General features: G+C 39.6%; 1 protein-coding gene across 1 annotated transcript in view; it reads right to left on the bottom strand.

The window, feature by feature from the left end:
• Positions 1-15,632, bottom strand: part of STAT4 (signal transducer and activator of transcription 4) — a 39,241-nt gene extending 23,609 nt beyond the window's left edge. Inside the window, exons 1-3 of the mRNA XM_009820983.2 lie at positions 15,505-15,632; positions 13,846-13,990; positions 317-415 (exon numbers count right to left, since the gene is read on the bottom strand). Coding sequence (XP_009819285.1) covers positions 317-415; positions 13,846-13,990; positions 15,505-15,632 — 372 coding nt within the window. The remainder of the gene's footprint in view (positions 1-316; positions 416-13,845; positions 13,991-15,504) is intronic.
• Positions 15,633-17,251: the final 1,619 nt, after the last annotated feature.

The following is a 17,251-nucleotide window of genomic DNA, read 5'->3' as shown; positions in this document are numbered from 1 at the left end:
TTGCATTGCGTAATTAATATGAATTAATGCATTGTATAATTTAAAATATACACATCTGTTTTGCAAAGAATAATCTCTTTAAAGCCTTTCCTGCATATTAAAGTCTTTGAAGATTAGCTGTGACATAGAAGTCACTTACAGCAAAATGTTTGCAGCAGTAGAGCCACTAATGAAGTACAAACGTGAGTTTAAAGGGCAACATTTGGCAACCCCTACTGTACACAAATCACTCAAGTGGAATGAGAGGACAGGATTTGGTCCTAAAAGCACATCAGCAGATTAACATGGAGCAGATTAACGAAATGTAATTCATTACCTGTACAGGCATGCTAGCTGCAGCCAATATTCTTCTTTCTTCTCTTAAACAGTTTGAGATGATTACTGCTATGTGCATGGGATTACCATGATATTTGCCCTGCAAGCACAAGTAAATACTACTTTTAAAAATTCAGAATGTCCCTCTGGAAATCAAACACAATGATTTCAGTGTCTATGAGCTACAGCTTGGTGCAGGTGGAAAAGATTCCCCTCCTGTTCTCGACCTTTGTTAGTGCTGGTTCAGCCTTGCCATGCAGCATCGCTTAGTGCCATTGTCATAAAATACTCTTAACAATGTTCTACAGAGATTACAACTCTGAGATACACATCATTTGAAGATCAAATTGCTCCACTGCTAACGCAGCTGTTTTGAAAGGGCTTTCCTGTCAGCCTATTCTGTGCATGATTTTATCATGTATTCCATTTTCAATAGGATGTTGCTGCTAGCATGTAGCATTTCTGCCAACAAATAATTGTAAGCATATCAATATGGTAATGATGCAAGCAGAAAAGCCACCTCAGCATAATGCAGAAGACTTAAATTTTAATGTCTAGGAACAATTTTTCTCCTTCAACAAATAATGTCCCCAAGATGAAGGAAGAAGCAACTGTTGTCCCAAGCTGAAGAACCAAAAAATGTCTCTATTTTTACACCTCCATAAATAAGGTGCAGAATTGCTGATGCATGACTGAGGACTTGGCACAATTTGAACAAATATTGGATTGTGCTGTATTTAGCAAATTGGAATGATTGAGGGCTCTCAAGCAGCATCTTTCATGGTGATGTATTTGTTCAATGTTTCTCAATATCCTTCATGCCTTTTATTCAGCGTTCACATATCATTCATTCTGATGCCCTTTATTCAGTGGTCATGCAGTTTTCAGCCATTCATTAGAATTAATCCAGTCATTTCTTTTCCTGTATGGTTTCCAGTTTTGGACTTGTTCTATTTTCCCCTCTTTCTGGTTAGTTTTTATTCTCATAATATTTTGCTGCCACTCAGAACTTCATTTATTCTTGCTTTCTCTGAATGTGGCATGATAATTTTATGCATGCTTAAATTGATGCTGTATTTTCCTTTGATATCTGATACCAATTGTTGTATTAGAAACAAGGGTGTGAACTCATCTGATAGAAATGTGAACATACTGCGTCTATATTCCAACTGTTACTATGACAGTGAACATATATTTCTAACACTTTTAACTAGACAGACAAAACTGAATCATTTCCTGGGTGCTTTTGCATGAAATCTAAGTTATCTGAAAGATTTTTTTCATAGTATGTTTTGACTTCAATTACAAGGTAAAGAAATATTATATTAAAAATGGTAATTTTACTCATGGAGACTTGGTTTGAGCTGCTTAGTATTAAATACCATGCTGTTGGTTGTACTCTGGTTCCAGGTAGAGACTAAGGTGAAAGACATAGGACTCTTAAAACTAAGTAAGTTATGTACAAAGTGTTCCTTTCTAGAGAAGCTTTGACTGTCGTGGTGGTGTTGGCAATGAAACTAAGCTTTCTAACATTTCTAGGGTTTCTGAAGTCTTTTCAGGACAAATAAATTACATGCCCTACAGTGCAACCAGTGCACACCCGAAGTAGTCCCAGTGCTGTGCCTCTTTTGATCTCTCTAAAAGCAGTTCAGGGTGGTGCTTTACTCCAGCAATCATCTGCAGCAATTGCCCTGAGGAATGGGAGTTATGGACTAGACTGTGATTTTTAGGAGTTTCTCTGGAAAAAAGAAGTGGTGAGTTAATACCACCCCAGAGACGCCCACGGCGTCTCTGATGAAACAGTAAGCACCCCCTCCCTGCCTGCTCCTTGCTGGGCAGTGAGGGGGGATTTAACATTAAGGATACGCTGCTGATTTCCATGTCGAACAACAATGCCAAAGATCTGCCGGTACTCGTTTCTCCCTGCCAGCTTCTTGGCTATAAGGGTAGTAACTATGTTCTCGCTGCACACGTCCTTTAGCACAGCTGAACTTCAGGTCCAGGAATATATCCATAGTCCCCTTTATTGAGCATATTCCCCAGCTGTCTCTGCGTAGTGTCAGGATGTAACTTTGGGAAGGGAATACAGGAACGTGGGAAATGGCTGTGATCTTCCTGCAAAAGATTTGAGTGGAGTGGAACTTCATGTGGAAGTAAGGTAAAGGTAGGGTCCAACAGCAACAGTCAGAGCAAATTAATTGCTGCAAAGATGGTTGTGCTCCCGGCTGTGCGGTGCCAGCCCTTGTCTTGTGCCAGTCCGGTGCCTGTCTGACTCCTTAGTGAGCCAATCCAGATTGCTAACTGGGATGGAGACCACTCGCGCTTTTCTGCTGAACGGGCTTTCTGCTCTTCAGTGGACTGAAACTGCTCAGCAAAGGATGAGTTTATTGTTAAGGACTAGCGCAAGTGAAGCCAGGAGAGGTTAGCTGGGAGAGGGGAGAACAGGCCTGCCTGGTTTCAGCTGCAGTCAGTCGTATCGCTAAGCCTGTCTCATCTCTCTGCACCTTGATTAGAGGAAAAAAAAGTCCTGTTTTTAATAAGGCTTGGGGTGAAAGCTGCGGTGAGACATCTGTAACTGGTGTAAATCCACTGATGTGCATCCACTGATGTGCATATTAATTCCTCAGTTACGTATGTTATTTTCTGCTTGTTGCTGTTTTTTACTGGTAAAACAGGGTCCCACCTTCCACATAGATGGATAGTATATGAGGACCATACCACACGTTGGTATCTGTGGGCTCTCTGAAGCTACAAAGCTTGAGGAGTGTTTAGTCCTGGCTTACCACCGCCCAACAGAATTCAAACACTCTAAGGGTTGACGGTTGCCTTTTGTCTTTGCCCTGTGACACAAAGGAGTCAAACAAAAGCTATTTAACAAAGTCAAGAAGAAATAAAAATCCTCTCTTGGAGCTGGAAAGTGCGTTTATGTAGAAGAGGAGGCTCTTCAAAAAAATCTTCTGACAGTGGGATGTTTTAAAATCCCCCACAAAAAATGCCAGGTATTAGGGACTTTCCTAGCATTTCTAGATACCATTCATATGCAAAACTTTTAAAAACCCTTTCTCCCTCTCTTTTTCTTTGTTTCATTAAGAGAAAGTCATCTGAATCAAGAGATGAAGTGGAAATTCACTTTTTTTTTTCTCTTTCTTCTCTAACTCATAAAGCTCTAGTAATAAGCTGCGCCTGTAGCAATTCCCGTACTTGTGCCTGTCTGGTGCTTGTTCGACTCCCCGTGATTCAGTTTGAGCAGACACCAAGCAGGTCGAGAGAGAACTGCCACCTGCCCTCCCGGAGCAGCAGCCCCTCAGAGAAAAGCTGGAATAATGGTGGCTCTGCAGTACGAACGCTTGCAATCAAAGGCTAGGGACAGGCCTTGCCTTTGCCGTAGACAGATGCTCTGGACAGCTGGCACAGAGCTGAGCGGTGTGCCACAGCTTGAGCGGGCATCCCCTTCCGTTGGTCCTGAGCTCTCTCTCCTAGAACGGCTATACTTGTACAGTATATGCTATATCGATAGCCTCTTTTGCAGTAATCTAGCAGATGGATTGCAACTCAGCAATAAAAAATTGATAAAATAATAAGTTGTAACATTAAATAGCTCAATAATTGTAACTTACTAAATAACAATAATTACTAAAAGGCACAATAACCAATGTGTTTGACTCTGTCAAAATAATAACACTGAATTTTTTCTCCGCATGTTTTATACTTCTCAGAGGTAATTACACTTCAGAACGTGCCACTCGGTATTCCCTTATTATCTGCCTACTGCCAACTCTTGCTGTTCTGCACTTCCATTTTGTCTTTGGTTGAGGGCAGAATTTGCTCAAGATGACACTGGCTTCTGAATGACTAATTGAAAATTATTTCCTATTGTTGAAAGAGTAGTATAAGTTGGAAAATAAAGGAAATTTAACCAAAAAAAGGCTTGAGATGGGGGAATCCTAACTTAGTGTGACATGAGCATTGGCAGCCAGGAAAGAGGAAGACTGTGGATTCTGTAGTTATGCAGAATTGTATTATTAAGTTTAGATATATATAGAGAAAACTTACAATTGTCTTTTGATAAATACCAACAAAGAGAAGTTGAAGATTCACTTTTCACCTGAAGTTTCAGATGGAAACATTAGTCTTATCTGCTAATATTACTATAATTCTATTGTTCTTAGAAATTTTCTTACTCTTCTCTTCCGTTTTGATGAGGTCTTCCATACCAAGATTTACAACAAACAACAAATGATCTTATTTGGACTGGCTTCTTCTTAGTAACTACCAGCATGATGCTAAATTTAAAGAAACGGGGGAAATTAAACTTTCATTCTGAACAGGTGAAAATTTTCTGTGAATGCTGATGACATTTCCTTGGGAGAAAACCTTCCTACCGCTGCCCAGCATACACTCTCTCTACTCCAGAGACATCTGTTGTGATAGTATCTTACTAGATCATGAAGAAAAACGAAGAGGCATTTCTGTAAAAACAATTTATACATTATAGTGCGCAGAGTTTAGACCCCTTAGCCAAATTTTAAAAGAACTTGAACTATTTAAGACATTTTAAGATGCATGAAACTGTGGCGTGGGAAATGCCAGATTTTATTCTGTACATTATAAGATCATGGAGAAACGTTAAAATACGTATTATGACACTTTAAAATACATGTACTTTTAAAAAGAGCACCAAACAACTGTCAGTTTTAGTATCTGAAAGGTACTGCTTTTCCTGAGACAAAAGAAGAAATCTAAGTAATGTTAATTCTCTTACTTTTCTTTTCTTGCCATTTTTTTTAATTTTCCAAAATGTAGCTTATTTTCTTGTGGGCAGCTCCATCACGAAGTGGATCACTCCCAACTACAGTAATATTGGCCAGCTTTCTTTTCATGTGTCAAAGGTCTCTGTGCACATCTATAAATGAATACTATATATGCGCTCCTTGAGTATCCTGACTCTGTTTTCAGTGATTAAAGTAGGGGATTAGGTATTAGTGACTGTTGGTCTCTCCTAGTAATGTAGAAGGATGTGCCGTGCAACCTTTAGAAAGTCAGTTGGGGCTTACCTGGTTATCTCCTGGTTTTCAAGGTGACCTAAAAAGGACTTGAGCAGGTTTTAGTGCTTTCTAATTCTGAAAAAGTGCTTCAGAATTTGGTTGGTTTTTTCCCTGCTTTTCTTTCTTTCTTTTTTTTTTTTTAAACTATCAAAAACATCACCTGTATTTTTTCTTGTTTCTACTAGAAAAACCCTGCTTGAGCCTTTTAACTGTATACAATAAGAGCTTTACTTGGAGGCATGGAACTGTTAACTAGTATGACTGTTGATGTATTTGTGGAAGTTGAATGAATATTTAAAGAAGCTGATGGAAGGGAGGTGGGGCACGGAGAGACAGAAAACAGGATTACAAAGTCAAGCAAAAATACATTTCCTTCCCTGCTGCTCACTTGTGATATGCTTATTTTACTAAGTCTGGTACTCAGCATCTTTCTAGATAAGCCGATATCTCATCCTTCATGTAATTAAAAAACAGGGAGAAAAACCCTTTTGTTTATCACTTTATTTTTGAAAGAAAAAAACCTTTGGTATAGTTGTGTATCTCAAAGAAATGTGTGGGTGGGAAGGCATAACCATATACACTTACTTCCCGTTTTCACCTTCAAATATGACAAACAACATTTTGCCTTGATTTGTTTTCTACCTTTGTTTATGCATCCAGGCAGAAAGTCTAATGAAGACAGTACTAGAATACAAGGAAAGAGTCGGTCCTTGTGTTACCCTGATACAGGTAAAACACTTGCGAGTTTTTTTAAAGCCTGTGTTTAAACAGGCAGTATTCTTGCTAAAAAATCTTTTTCTGCTAGAAAGATGGCTCTGTTTTATCTAGGTCTTTAAGAGGAAGTACCTGTGACACTGTCTTTTTAGACTGCTCTTGTTAGACTTTTATTTTTAGATTTCCCCTTCCCCCCCTCAAAATACATGAGAGAACTTAAAGGCAACCTCATTGTTTTAGACAACTCCTATGATGTGTGGGAAGTCCTAATACATAGGGCTGTAGTGTTGTAGTTCTGCTTTTCTCGTGTCGTATAACGCATAACTTCCAAAAGATCATACATTTTTTTAGGGCATGTGCAACCAAATTGCAAAAGCACAGTGAATGAGCTGTGAAGACAGGGATCTCTTTTTTTCCACACCCCAGTTTGTCCCCAAATTCCACTGCTGAGTCCCTGCCAGCAGACACTAAAACCAGCCAACGAAGGGTCTATAGAACCAGCAGATTTCTAAGCAGGTAGGGTGAGATGCAGCTACAGAAAATATATGTCTGCAGATCTCATCATCAGGCAGTAGAGCTGTGCTGCCAGGGGGGTTGAATAATATAGCAATCCTTCTTATTTAAATGAGATTTATTTCAGAATAAATAAAAGTACAGTGTTCCCTATGAAAACAGGTAAAGCAGCAGAGGAGAGAGAGGACTGAGGGTGTTTGGTATGGTTTGTTTTTTTTCCTTCCCCCTCCCCTCCATCTTCTGGACACAAAGACCTGAGTATTACTAACGAATCTCTCGGGCAGATGCTTGACTGCAACCGGGCCCTTAATACTCTAGAATGAACAAAGCCCACAAGAGGTTGTTTAGTTTGTTTGCTTGTATTTTTACTTCTGATTGTAAGTTAACTCCTATTCCTTCTACAAAAAAACAAACTGAAATGTTTATAAACTGTTAGAGTTGCATTCTTTAAATAATAACTAGGAACTCAAAAATATTTTACTTCTAGTAAGTAACCTTTTTTCAGTCTTGTATCAATCATTTTTAAAAATCTTTATTAGCTGATGTGCAGTCACCAGCCTACGATCACTAACAGCAGACAGCTAGCTGCTTTAGCATACAGACTTCTGTGTGGGGTTTCCCGTTTGTACACCAAATTTTTTTGTAAACAGTTTTAATGGTTGAACTGGAAAACTCACTGGGGGCAAGATGCTAATATGAAAAGTCAATCTGAATTGTATTAGACAGCAGGACACACTGGTTCGAAACACGTTTCCTATTATAATTTGTTGCTTTGTTGATCTGGCAGGTTATGTGAGCACTAAATACATGTAAATAACATTTTGAAATGGATCTTCTGTGGTGTATTAGAAACTTTCTCTATTTTGTTCCATTCTCACCCTGTTGTAAGCTTTAACAGGAAACTGCAACTTAAACAACAGTGGCTATGTTTCCATTCCTTGCAACTGTTTCTCAGCACAGTGCTTATTAGAATTGTTTGCTAAGTACCAGCTGGAATGTCCTATTTCAGATCTAATATTATTTTGTCCATTTTCTTTGATGTACTGAAAGAAATAATCTTAGGATCCCTCATGCAGGTACCTTTCTGGTACAGTGACTTGCGTAAACAGTCACCTGAACTAAAAAACCTTTGTATGCTCATTTTATGTTTCATCTGGAGAAGCACAAAGATGTTCAGTTCTCATTATAAATGGAAACAAGCTGGGCAGCATAACCACCAGCCTGAAACAGAATCAGGAACTCACTACCGTGTTACCGTTTCTAGTAGCATTGTGTAAAGTAAGATGCTATTTGTTTGTACTACTTAGAAACAGGGTGAATTTTATATGGACAGAAGTGCCATAATGTTAATATATGTTGATTAGATGATTCAGATGCTAGTCCAGATCTTTCCATAAAAAAGTAGGGTTGTGTAGGAGAAAGAAATATAACTAAAGTATTATTTCCCAACTGCACAGTATAACTATAGTGCTTCCAAAAGCTCGTTTTAATATGACTGGTCAGTGTGAATCAGCAAACCTGGTGATTCTGCCTGACCTGTCCATTTGTAAGCACACCCCAAGGTGTTAATGGTGTGCACATAGACCTGCTCGTTCAGGCAGAATCTTCATTGCCTTCCCTTTCCTCATCTTAGGCTCTAGCAGGGCTGGTGAGCAGGTAAAGTTCACCAATACCTTAGAATCTGCTGTGAGTATTAAATGAATATCATGAATATACATCACTTACAGTGAATTGTTCCCCAGAGCACACAGTATACTCATTAACTCAAGCTTCAATGGTAAATGAGCAGAGCAGCACTTCTTATTCCTGAAATCTGTTATTTCACTTTTATAAAGGAAGATTTATGTAATCAGATTTTCCCCTGAATACTGTAAACAGTGATGTGACACAGATGCATGTTGCCATTAATGAGAAGGGATTGCTTTCAAAAGTTATCTTGAGACTAGAGCATAAATGAGAGCTTCAATTATGAGTAGGACAATTCTGGCAATTTCTGCTTTTTCCTGATGTCACTGTCATGCACCCATCGCAGCGTGCAGCACAGCCAGCGGCTCTTCAGGTCCTGGGAGCTCACCTGAGCCCATGCTCGGGCCAGGTTGCATCCCACGGAGCTACATCTTGTCTAGCAGGTACCTGCTCAGTGCTCCAAATTTCCAGCAGCTTGGAGTGGGGGGAAGAACATCCCTGAGATGAACATCACTGGACTACTCAGAGACCCCCAGGCAACTGCCCACCAGCACCATTCCTAAACAGAGTAGTGGGACACTGGGCTATGGTGGCCATCTCTGACTCCCAAGCTACTCCGAGCTTCCCCTGCCTTGGCTCCCCTGGTGCACTGCAGCCCGGCTGCTCTCCCCTAACCAAAGATTTTGGCATGTGAGTCAGGAACGTGGACAGTGCCTGTCTCTATATTTCACCAGTCGTCTTTGCATACTACATCTATTCACGTACTGCACAGGAGCTTGTATCAGGGACCGGTATGCTGTCATTTAAAAGCATTGCTTCTGAAAACTAGGACGTAATTGTTCGTGGGCTAAGGTCGTGTAGACTGTTGCACCTGCAATTTGGTTCCTAGAAGGGCTAGGCAGCTCTTCTGAGCTAAGATCTGCCCTTTATGCTTTGTTGTCATGGCAACAGCACAAACCATCTCCTTGTGACTAATCTGCTTTGCTTTTCTCCATCTAGGTTTTAAGCAGGCGAAAGAACCATAGACATAGTTTCCCTTCCTCTTTCCCCCCCACCGCCTCCAAACGTTTTCTCTCCTCGTCCCTTTCCAGAACCGCTGCTGGGGGGAGCGGGAGTCCTGCAGGAAGATGGACAGAGTAGTTAACCTTAGCAAGTGATTGTGCTGTACTGTCTCCCACCGAAGAGCACAGCAGCAAAAGGCTGCTCTGCTATAAAAATGAATCCAATTTACTGGCTAGAGAAGTAATAATAATGTAAGAAGTAAATAGGAAGGATTTTAACCTAAAATGCTGACCCTGATTTTAATATATGTGCATTTATACCAGATTAATGTCAAGAAGCGATGTTTCAGTGAAAGCAAGAAATAGATATAGAAGCAAATTACTCAGAGCTAGCAGTAATCTCAGCTGCTTAGCTAAGTTTCTCAGCACTTTTTCAAGTGCTTATAACTTTGTCAAATTGCATGTTTCTTGGTCAGTGTTTCTTTTTGCCTCAAGATAATTTTGGAAATGTCAGCAGTCTGAGCAGAAATGCCACGTTCCATAGTTATTTCTCTAATGGTGAGAGAATAGGGATGGTCCCTGTGGCGTAAAAGCAAGGGTGCCAGGCAGACCTGTCTTCCTGCTGAGACTTCTACTCTTTGCCCTTCACAATGCCTAAGATTGCCCAAAGCTTTGTATTGCAAATATGAGGCAGGCAAGTTCTCACTCTTTCCACTACTTCCATTCTCTTTTCACAGAGCAACTAAGATGTTTACGTAATGATGTTTCAAGTGAAGCTCAGAATAGAACATTTTCTCCACTTTAAAAGAAAAACAAATCCTAGGGACATCTTCCAGATAGGGTGTGCTTGGCTGTGGTGCTGGTAACTTGTAGGCATAGTTCTCTCTAGATTCAGTAACAGCACCAGGAATCTTGACCTAACGAGTCCTTTGCTGCCTAGCAAACAGCTGCACAAGCCGTTTATAAAGTGTGCATTGCCTCCTCTTCTAAGGCTGCTCTTCATTAACAACCTCGTTGTATTTCTAATTAAACATTAGTCCCTCATTTTGCCTTTTGTTAAGAAGTACAGATTGCTTTTGAATGGCTTTTGTGTGTTCTCTAATTTTAATGATTTTATTATTGCTATTGTCGTAGTATTTAGGAACCTATACATAGTTCAACATGCTACTCTGCATACTTAGTGATAAATGCTGGTTTCCAGCATTATTTAGTTTGACAAGTATTACTTAATATTGTAACATAACCTGGCTCAAAATAACGAACAAACGTTGCACTCAGATCATGTATTGAGGTTGAACAGCTCTGTGTGTGTGCACGCTGTACATGTGTCTGTATGTCTGTGCGTGTGTTATAGAGGGGAAGGAAGAGGAGTGAACTGTGAAATTTCAAAGTGCTTGTGCTAGAGAGCAAAGCAGAGATAAAGGTGGGCTCATCATAACTAACCTTCGGAGAAACTCAAACCAACACTGTTGGCAGAGTCACCAGAAATGAAGAGACGTTTACAAATGCAGCTTCCTCTCCTCTTTAGGAACCCAGTCTTTCCTCCATCAACGTCAGTGAAAAATCTTGCTAGTTTTATAGCATACCCTTCCAGTCTCCCTTTCTCTAGGTGGTATGCTGGGACAAAAGGGACCATGGCACTGTACTATGTACATCAGTCACCTGTTTCTGGTGTTGTCTCATGAAACTGTCACAAACTAGTTCAAATCGCAAGAGTTAGGTATCTGCAAGTGCCTCCAGCTGTGGGTGGGGATCCGAGTGCCCAGTTCCAAACTTCTCATACATTCAGCAATAAAATACAATCAGTGATGCATTAAAAAAATTAGACCCATAATTACATGATTTGTATACTCAAATTTAAGGACATTACAGCAGATACTGTCCATACTGTGTGTCATGTACAGTTCATAGTCCATTAATAATACTTGACAGTTAATAACAAGGATAGGATGTCAACTGATTACAACTACTATAGCTTTTTTTCCTGATTTTCCTTCCTAACCGGTAAGGAAATAATTTTAACAGCTGACACTCAGGAGACTGCCTGTGCAGCTCTATAGAACATGCAGCCCGTACTTTGGCTGAAAACGCATTTATTGCCCGTGTTCTAAATATTAGAAGTTGTAACATAATATTTTACACAAAAATCCAAAATACCTGTCACGGATTTCTTAAGACATAGTTTACGTTATTTGCCTTACCCAAAATAATAATAATAAAAAACTCCAACCCATTGCAAGAGTCTGGTCCTACTCCAGCATATAGAAAGTACTTTGGAAATCAGAATAGGCTGTGGGTAATAGTGCTAAAGGTCATAAGAAATCAGGAAAAGCTCTAATAGTGAAAGTGCCATTCAGTATCTAGTGGTTCGCATGTGTATTTTGAAACTGAATGAGTACCTTTTTATCCAAATACGGGTTATCTGCTGTCTTGATATAATGGAGAAAGGCCAACATTATTAGTGACGGAGAGAGCTGTTGGATTTTTTTTTGCTCAGTTGGAAACATTTTACTGCAAAGCTCAAGACCGAGATCCTTTTTATTAAGCGGTATAACTCCAGCATCACACATGTCCTCTCAAGAAGTTCGTAATGCTTTAGACTGCAAACCTACAGACCTTTGCAACCCAAGGGAGCAGAGAGACCTTGCTGCTTGAGAAAGCTTGCTAAGTCAGGGCCTTACCGTACTACAGGGTGATAGAGAAAACTAGTTGGTGCACGTTGCAACTCGTGCGGCATTTCTTTTCAGAGCCAGCAATCAAGTGAAATGATGGGTTAGGCTACCCCACACGGACCTTTACTGTTGCTTTATCCAGATAAGGAAAAGACCAGCTCTGCTGCTGGCTTTGCTGCTGCTGTAAATAGTATATGGTGACTGTAACCCCGCTGTACAGCTGTAATGGGGACATCTGAGTGTTTTGGCGTGTTCTGGAATTGTGACTCAGATCCTTGCCACCTGAGAAACCACTTAATCAGAAATCACTTAAAACTCCCCTTCTCTTGCTTATCTGGAATAAGGTCCTTTGCTTTGTCCTCTTCAGGAAGCACATCATAATATAATTTCCAAACATGCCAGGACTTAAAGGAAATGGTTTTCATTCTGGCCCTTTTCACACTGGCTATTATGTAAACTTGTGTATGTGTGCCCAAGGCCTGATTACTTGTCTCGGTATGCTGAATTTCACAGAGCATGCAGAGCTGCCACTTCAAGTTTTGGTAAAAATTTTAGAATAAAATAAATGGTGTGAAGAGAAGAAGGAACAGTGAAAGACTTTAATCTTGTAGAGCCTGTGTGTAAATATATACCAGTCCTTCTGCATGTGCACATTGTGATGGTATAATCATAAATGCACAGTCTTTTAAGCTAGGAATACACCAATGCAACTGCTTCTTTCAGTACCCTCAAATGCTCCTTCCCCGTGCTACTGTGGGAAAATACCTTTACTAATGTGATACAGCTCTGTCTCAGCTCTATCCAGGTAAAGTGTGCCAAGACCATGACGAAATAACAGGATTAACCTTTCTGCAGTTAACACCAAAAGCAGTTAAGTAAATTTGCTGTTTGAGCAGTACTGAAAGTATGGATAGTGCTGCTACACAAATCAGAAAAGAAATAAAAAGCAACTTTAGTTTCAAGTTACATAAGACTGCTTGCGTAACACTGGAAGAAAAAGTGGTAGCGATGGAACTATTGTCACATTTTTAAGAGGCCACCATCAGGGATAAAGAATAGAAAGACACACAGCCATAAAGTCAACAAAATAATTGGCAAGGTCATGCTAAGATTTTCCAAACCAGGAGATATATATATATATATCAATCACATAAAGAAAATGTTTTGGAAGCAATATAACTCTCATTTAAGCACTTATGGAAAACACCATCAAAAAAAGAGAAAAAACCCCAAACTTTCAATAAACTCAGATGCGTATCTGTTTTATGCAGAAGACGGATAGATGTCAGGAAGTAGGTGACTAATGAAGTGTAACTCTGAGAATCCTTGCCTTAGATAAACAATTATTAGAGAAATATTCAGCCAATCAAAATAAATACCATTTCGCAGAAGCCTAACGGAAAATCCTTTAAGCCATTCGTAACAAATAATCCCAGCTGAGCATAAAATAGCAAACATGCTAATCATTTATAGGCATTCCTTTTTCAGGGTGCTGCTTTAAGCCCAAAATATGCATTTTTATTCCATAGTTAAATATCTGTGTGTGTCTGAAAGGTGGTAATTACATTTGTAATGAACATGAACATCCATAAGCAGTATACAGTCTTATTTGTAAGGGCTGAGTGAGACACAGACACACCTAGAGCTAAGAAGTCACAGCATGGTTGTATCTGAGCAGAGTGCATTAAAATGTGAATTGTTGTTCCACAAAGTAACAGACAGTGGAATTATTATTTTGTATTATCTTGCTGAAGGCTTGGGTCTTTCCATAGCTGCTTGGTGTCCATAGCAATCAGGACAGCTCTGAGCTGTGCATAGGAACTGCGTTCAACAGAGGCTGGGCACTACCTTTAGACACCAGTAAGAGTACGCAATTTTTCATCTGAAGTAACAACCTACCTGCAGCAGCTTCCTGGTTCTTTTCAGGTTGTGTATCAAGAGAAGGTTCTTCTCCTGTGAAACCCGGTCCAGCTGTTCATCCACTTGTATTAGCAAATTCTGTAAAAGGATTGTTGCCATTGCTTCATTGTTGGCCGCAGCCTCCCTAGAGGATCAATAAGTGAGAAATACCCATGTTTAAAATGTCATAAGAAGTGTCAAACTACTCATACAGAAAATCATAATCCATTCAGAAATTTAGGCAGCAAAAAAAGGCTTTAAATATATGGTGACTTGCATATAGTTAGAGGTTTGTGAATAATTGATTTTATGATCCTTTTATTTATATTCATGTAGATATGCAGCTATAAAGACAGCGTGAGGATGTTCTTAGCACAGGCTATGGAGTCAGCCAGAGGGGAGACAACCAGGGTTTTCTAGTCTCTGGTCCAGTGAATATTTAAACATTTGTAGCCCACTTCTCAAAGGAAATAGGCCTTATGCATACTGTCCCTCTCACTCTGTCAGTCACACAGATACAATTTCTGAATTTGCTGCCCAGTTTCAGATGAAGTTGACGCTGGGCTTGAAGTCCAAAAGATAGTATGTTCTTACAAATTTCACAGAAAACTGGCAGGTTGGTAGAGGAGAGGAATCCAAATTAGTGCCTCCACTGAGGAAAATGGCAGTAATAACTTGCTCCAGGAGGCAGCAGCCAGATGGCCAGTCAGCAGATATGTATGTTCACACCAGGCACCAGATGAGCCTTCGCCCAGCCAAACTATTTGGGGATACAGGAAGACTCTGAAGCTACTGGTGAAGGGTATGTAGGGGACAAAGGACACAAACACACAAAAACAGGCTTTACTGGTTCTGCTGTTTACGGAACAGCTTGGTATGTGAAGGGCAATTACATTTGCGAGCAAAATAGAAGAAGATAGACTTTGGACTGCATGGCATCCTTGTCCTCGGGACATTCTCTCTCCTTGCTCTCCAAATGGCAGATACCTGTTTGAGATATGCCTGGTAAATCTTGCAAAAAGGAGATGTTAATGTTTCCCGTGTTCCCATAGCCCCATAAATACTGGGCTATAAACTGTAGGGAAAGATTATATTCCTTAGCAGATGTTTTTTGCAGTAGTCTTGTGGATTTAGCTTGAAACATTGAGATGTCTCTTTCTGGTACAACTAATATAAACTTTTTTTGGCATTTGGTTCTGAATTTTCTTAAGATAACTATCCAGCGAATTCAACCCAAATTTGTGCTTAAATTCACCTTCTAGAGAACAGTTCCTGCAAATAGCTGGCTTGTTCCCTCAAATTATATATCTATTATATGGACAAATGAACAATTTTACGCTGCAGGATGTAAATGTATAACATTTCCATTGAAAACTAATTTGTATTTTTTTTTCCTATGAAAAACCTGTAATACCATTAACTTGCCAGACGATTTTTATTGGATTTTGTTTAGGAATAAGTTCAAATGAAACCTCACCTCCAGGCGTTCCTTAAATTCAAAGTTTGACAGTTCAACAGGCTAAATCCATAACTAGTGGAATACTATTCTTGAAGTGCAGGTGCCTGCACAGTTCACAAATGAGCACCCTAAAATCTGCCAGATGAGTAAAAAATTGTTCATGACTGAAATCATAAGGGAGGGAATAAACTTAATCCTACCAATCTTGGCTTTCTATCCATTGTGCTAGTAGGTGCCGGATTTCCATGGGGAAGTTATCATCATAGAACTGGTCTACCTGCTCCAAAAACTTTATTTCCAGTTGTTGAACTTGACTCCATTGGGACATACTGCAAAAGAAAAGATTAAACATGTTTTCCATTGAAAAGTGAATATGAATTAATAACCCAAAGTGCATAAATCACTTTTTTTCATTGTAGTTCTTATTATATACATAATGTTCCTGTTTATGCCGTCTTTCAAAATGGACAGTACTTGGCTAAAGTTATTCAGTTAAAGGGAAGAGGGAGAAAAGTGATGAAGACCGTTAAAAGTTCTGTCTCTTACACTCGAATGGGCACCTCTGCCAATTTCCTTCCTTAATGCAAATATTTTGGGGTACTGTATGATGCTTATAAAGCAGGGAGATTTACACAGCATCTCTTCCAAGAGAAGTAGCTTAGGATTGTACTCTTCAAATCCAGGTAAAACTATTCTTACGGAAGAGCAGTAGAAAGCAATGAATTTGCTCTCTTAATGAATTCATACCACTCAAATTTTTCCTAAAGTCATAATGCTTGTATATTACTGTGCTGTTCCTAGGCCCCACATCTTCTGTTTGGAGAGTATTGTTTGTTTTACAACCTAAATTGTTTTTCTAGTACATCTTTTCCATTTTTCATTGCTATAGAATTCTGAGATTTGATATTACAGAAAGAAAAAAAAAATTGGGAAGCGTGAAGTCATATGAAAACTACAGGACAAGCAAGAGTAGCATCACCCAATGACAGGCTCTGAAATTCTTACTGAAATGACTATCCCAAGTAAGCTTTGGCTGTTTACTGAGATACTGGAGTTAGAAGCTTGATTGTTCCAGATTTTAGGTGGGCTGAATTAATGCCTGCTCCTCTCTGTGGACTAAAGAGATTGTTTTAGGTGAGCAGATTTTCCAGGTAGACACCCGAATGACTCTCCCTCCACTCGAGAGAACATTACCTTTCCAATACCTGCACTCTAGGGTTGCACCACATCATCGTTAATCCCACTGGTGAAAACACCGTCTTCGATGTGATTGTTTTAGCGCAGAAAAGACTAAAGATAAAACATTTCCTCAGGGCAGGCTACGCCAGGCTGTAATTCTAGATGTGGCATGCAGATAAAAAAAGTCAGCAGTAGGGTTGAGAACAGGCCATGGAGGATGAGCAGAGAGGAGGGGTGCCCTAGGGCCTGTGCCCCGGGATCTCGCTCCTCCAGTGTCTCTGCCTAAACCCTGATCCCATGCCAGAGGTTGTCTTCCCTTTCGTTAGGATGTTTGTTTGTCTTAACAAACTACACAAAATCCAGTCATGGATGAAAGATTGCACTGCAGTAGGTCAAGACATTACATCTGTTTGAACATTTCTGATACAAATTTTTCCTGAAAAAAAGATGAGATTTCATCAAAATTGACATTTTTATAGAAAGTTGACCTTTGTATAAACAGCTTTTCTATTTCCAATTCTGAATCATACTTTCAGAACGTCAGCAGTCTGAATAGAGAATACATCATATTTTCAATGCTGTGGTCTTTCATTTTGCATTTTCTGAAGTCAAAGAAAAAATAAAAGATGAAGTATCTCAAGGCGTAACGGAGTCCTGAGTTACTTACTCACGCAAAAGTAAAAGTGACACGTTTTAGTTTCTCCTTAACAGAGGCTGGATGGGATGATTCTGTGTGTGGTACGAAGGACACTGTATATACCATCAGTG

The sequence above is a fragment of the Gavia stellata genome, chromosome 8 (assembly GCF_030936135.1).
Source record: "Gavia stellata isolate bGavSte3 chromosome 8, bGavSte3.hap2, whole genome shotgun sequence".
In the NCBI taxonomy this organism is placed as follows: Eukaryota; Metazoa; Chordata; class Aves; order Gaviiformes; family Gaviidae; genus Gavia; species Gavia stellata.
This window is presented reverse-complemented; position numbering and strand designations above follow the sequence as displayed.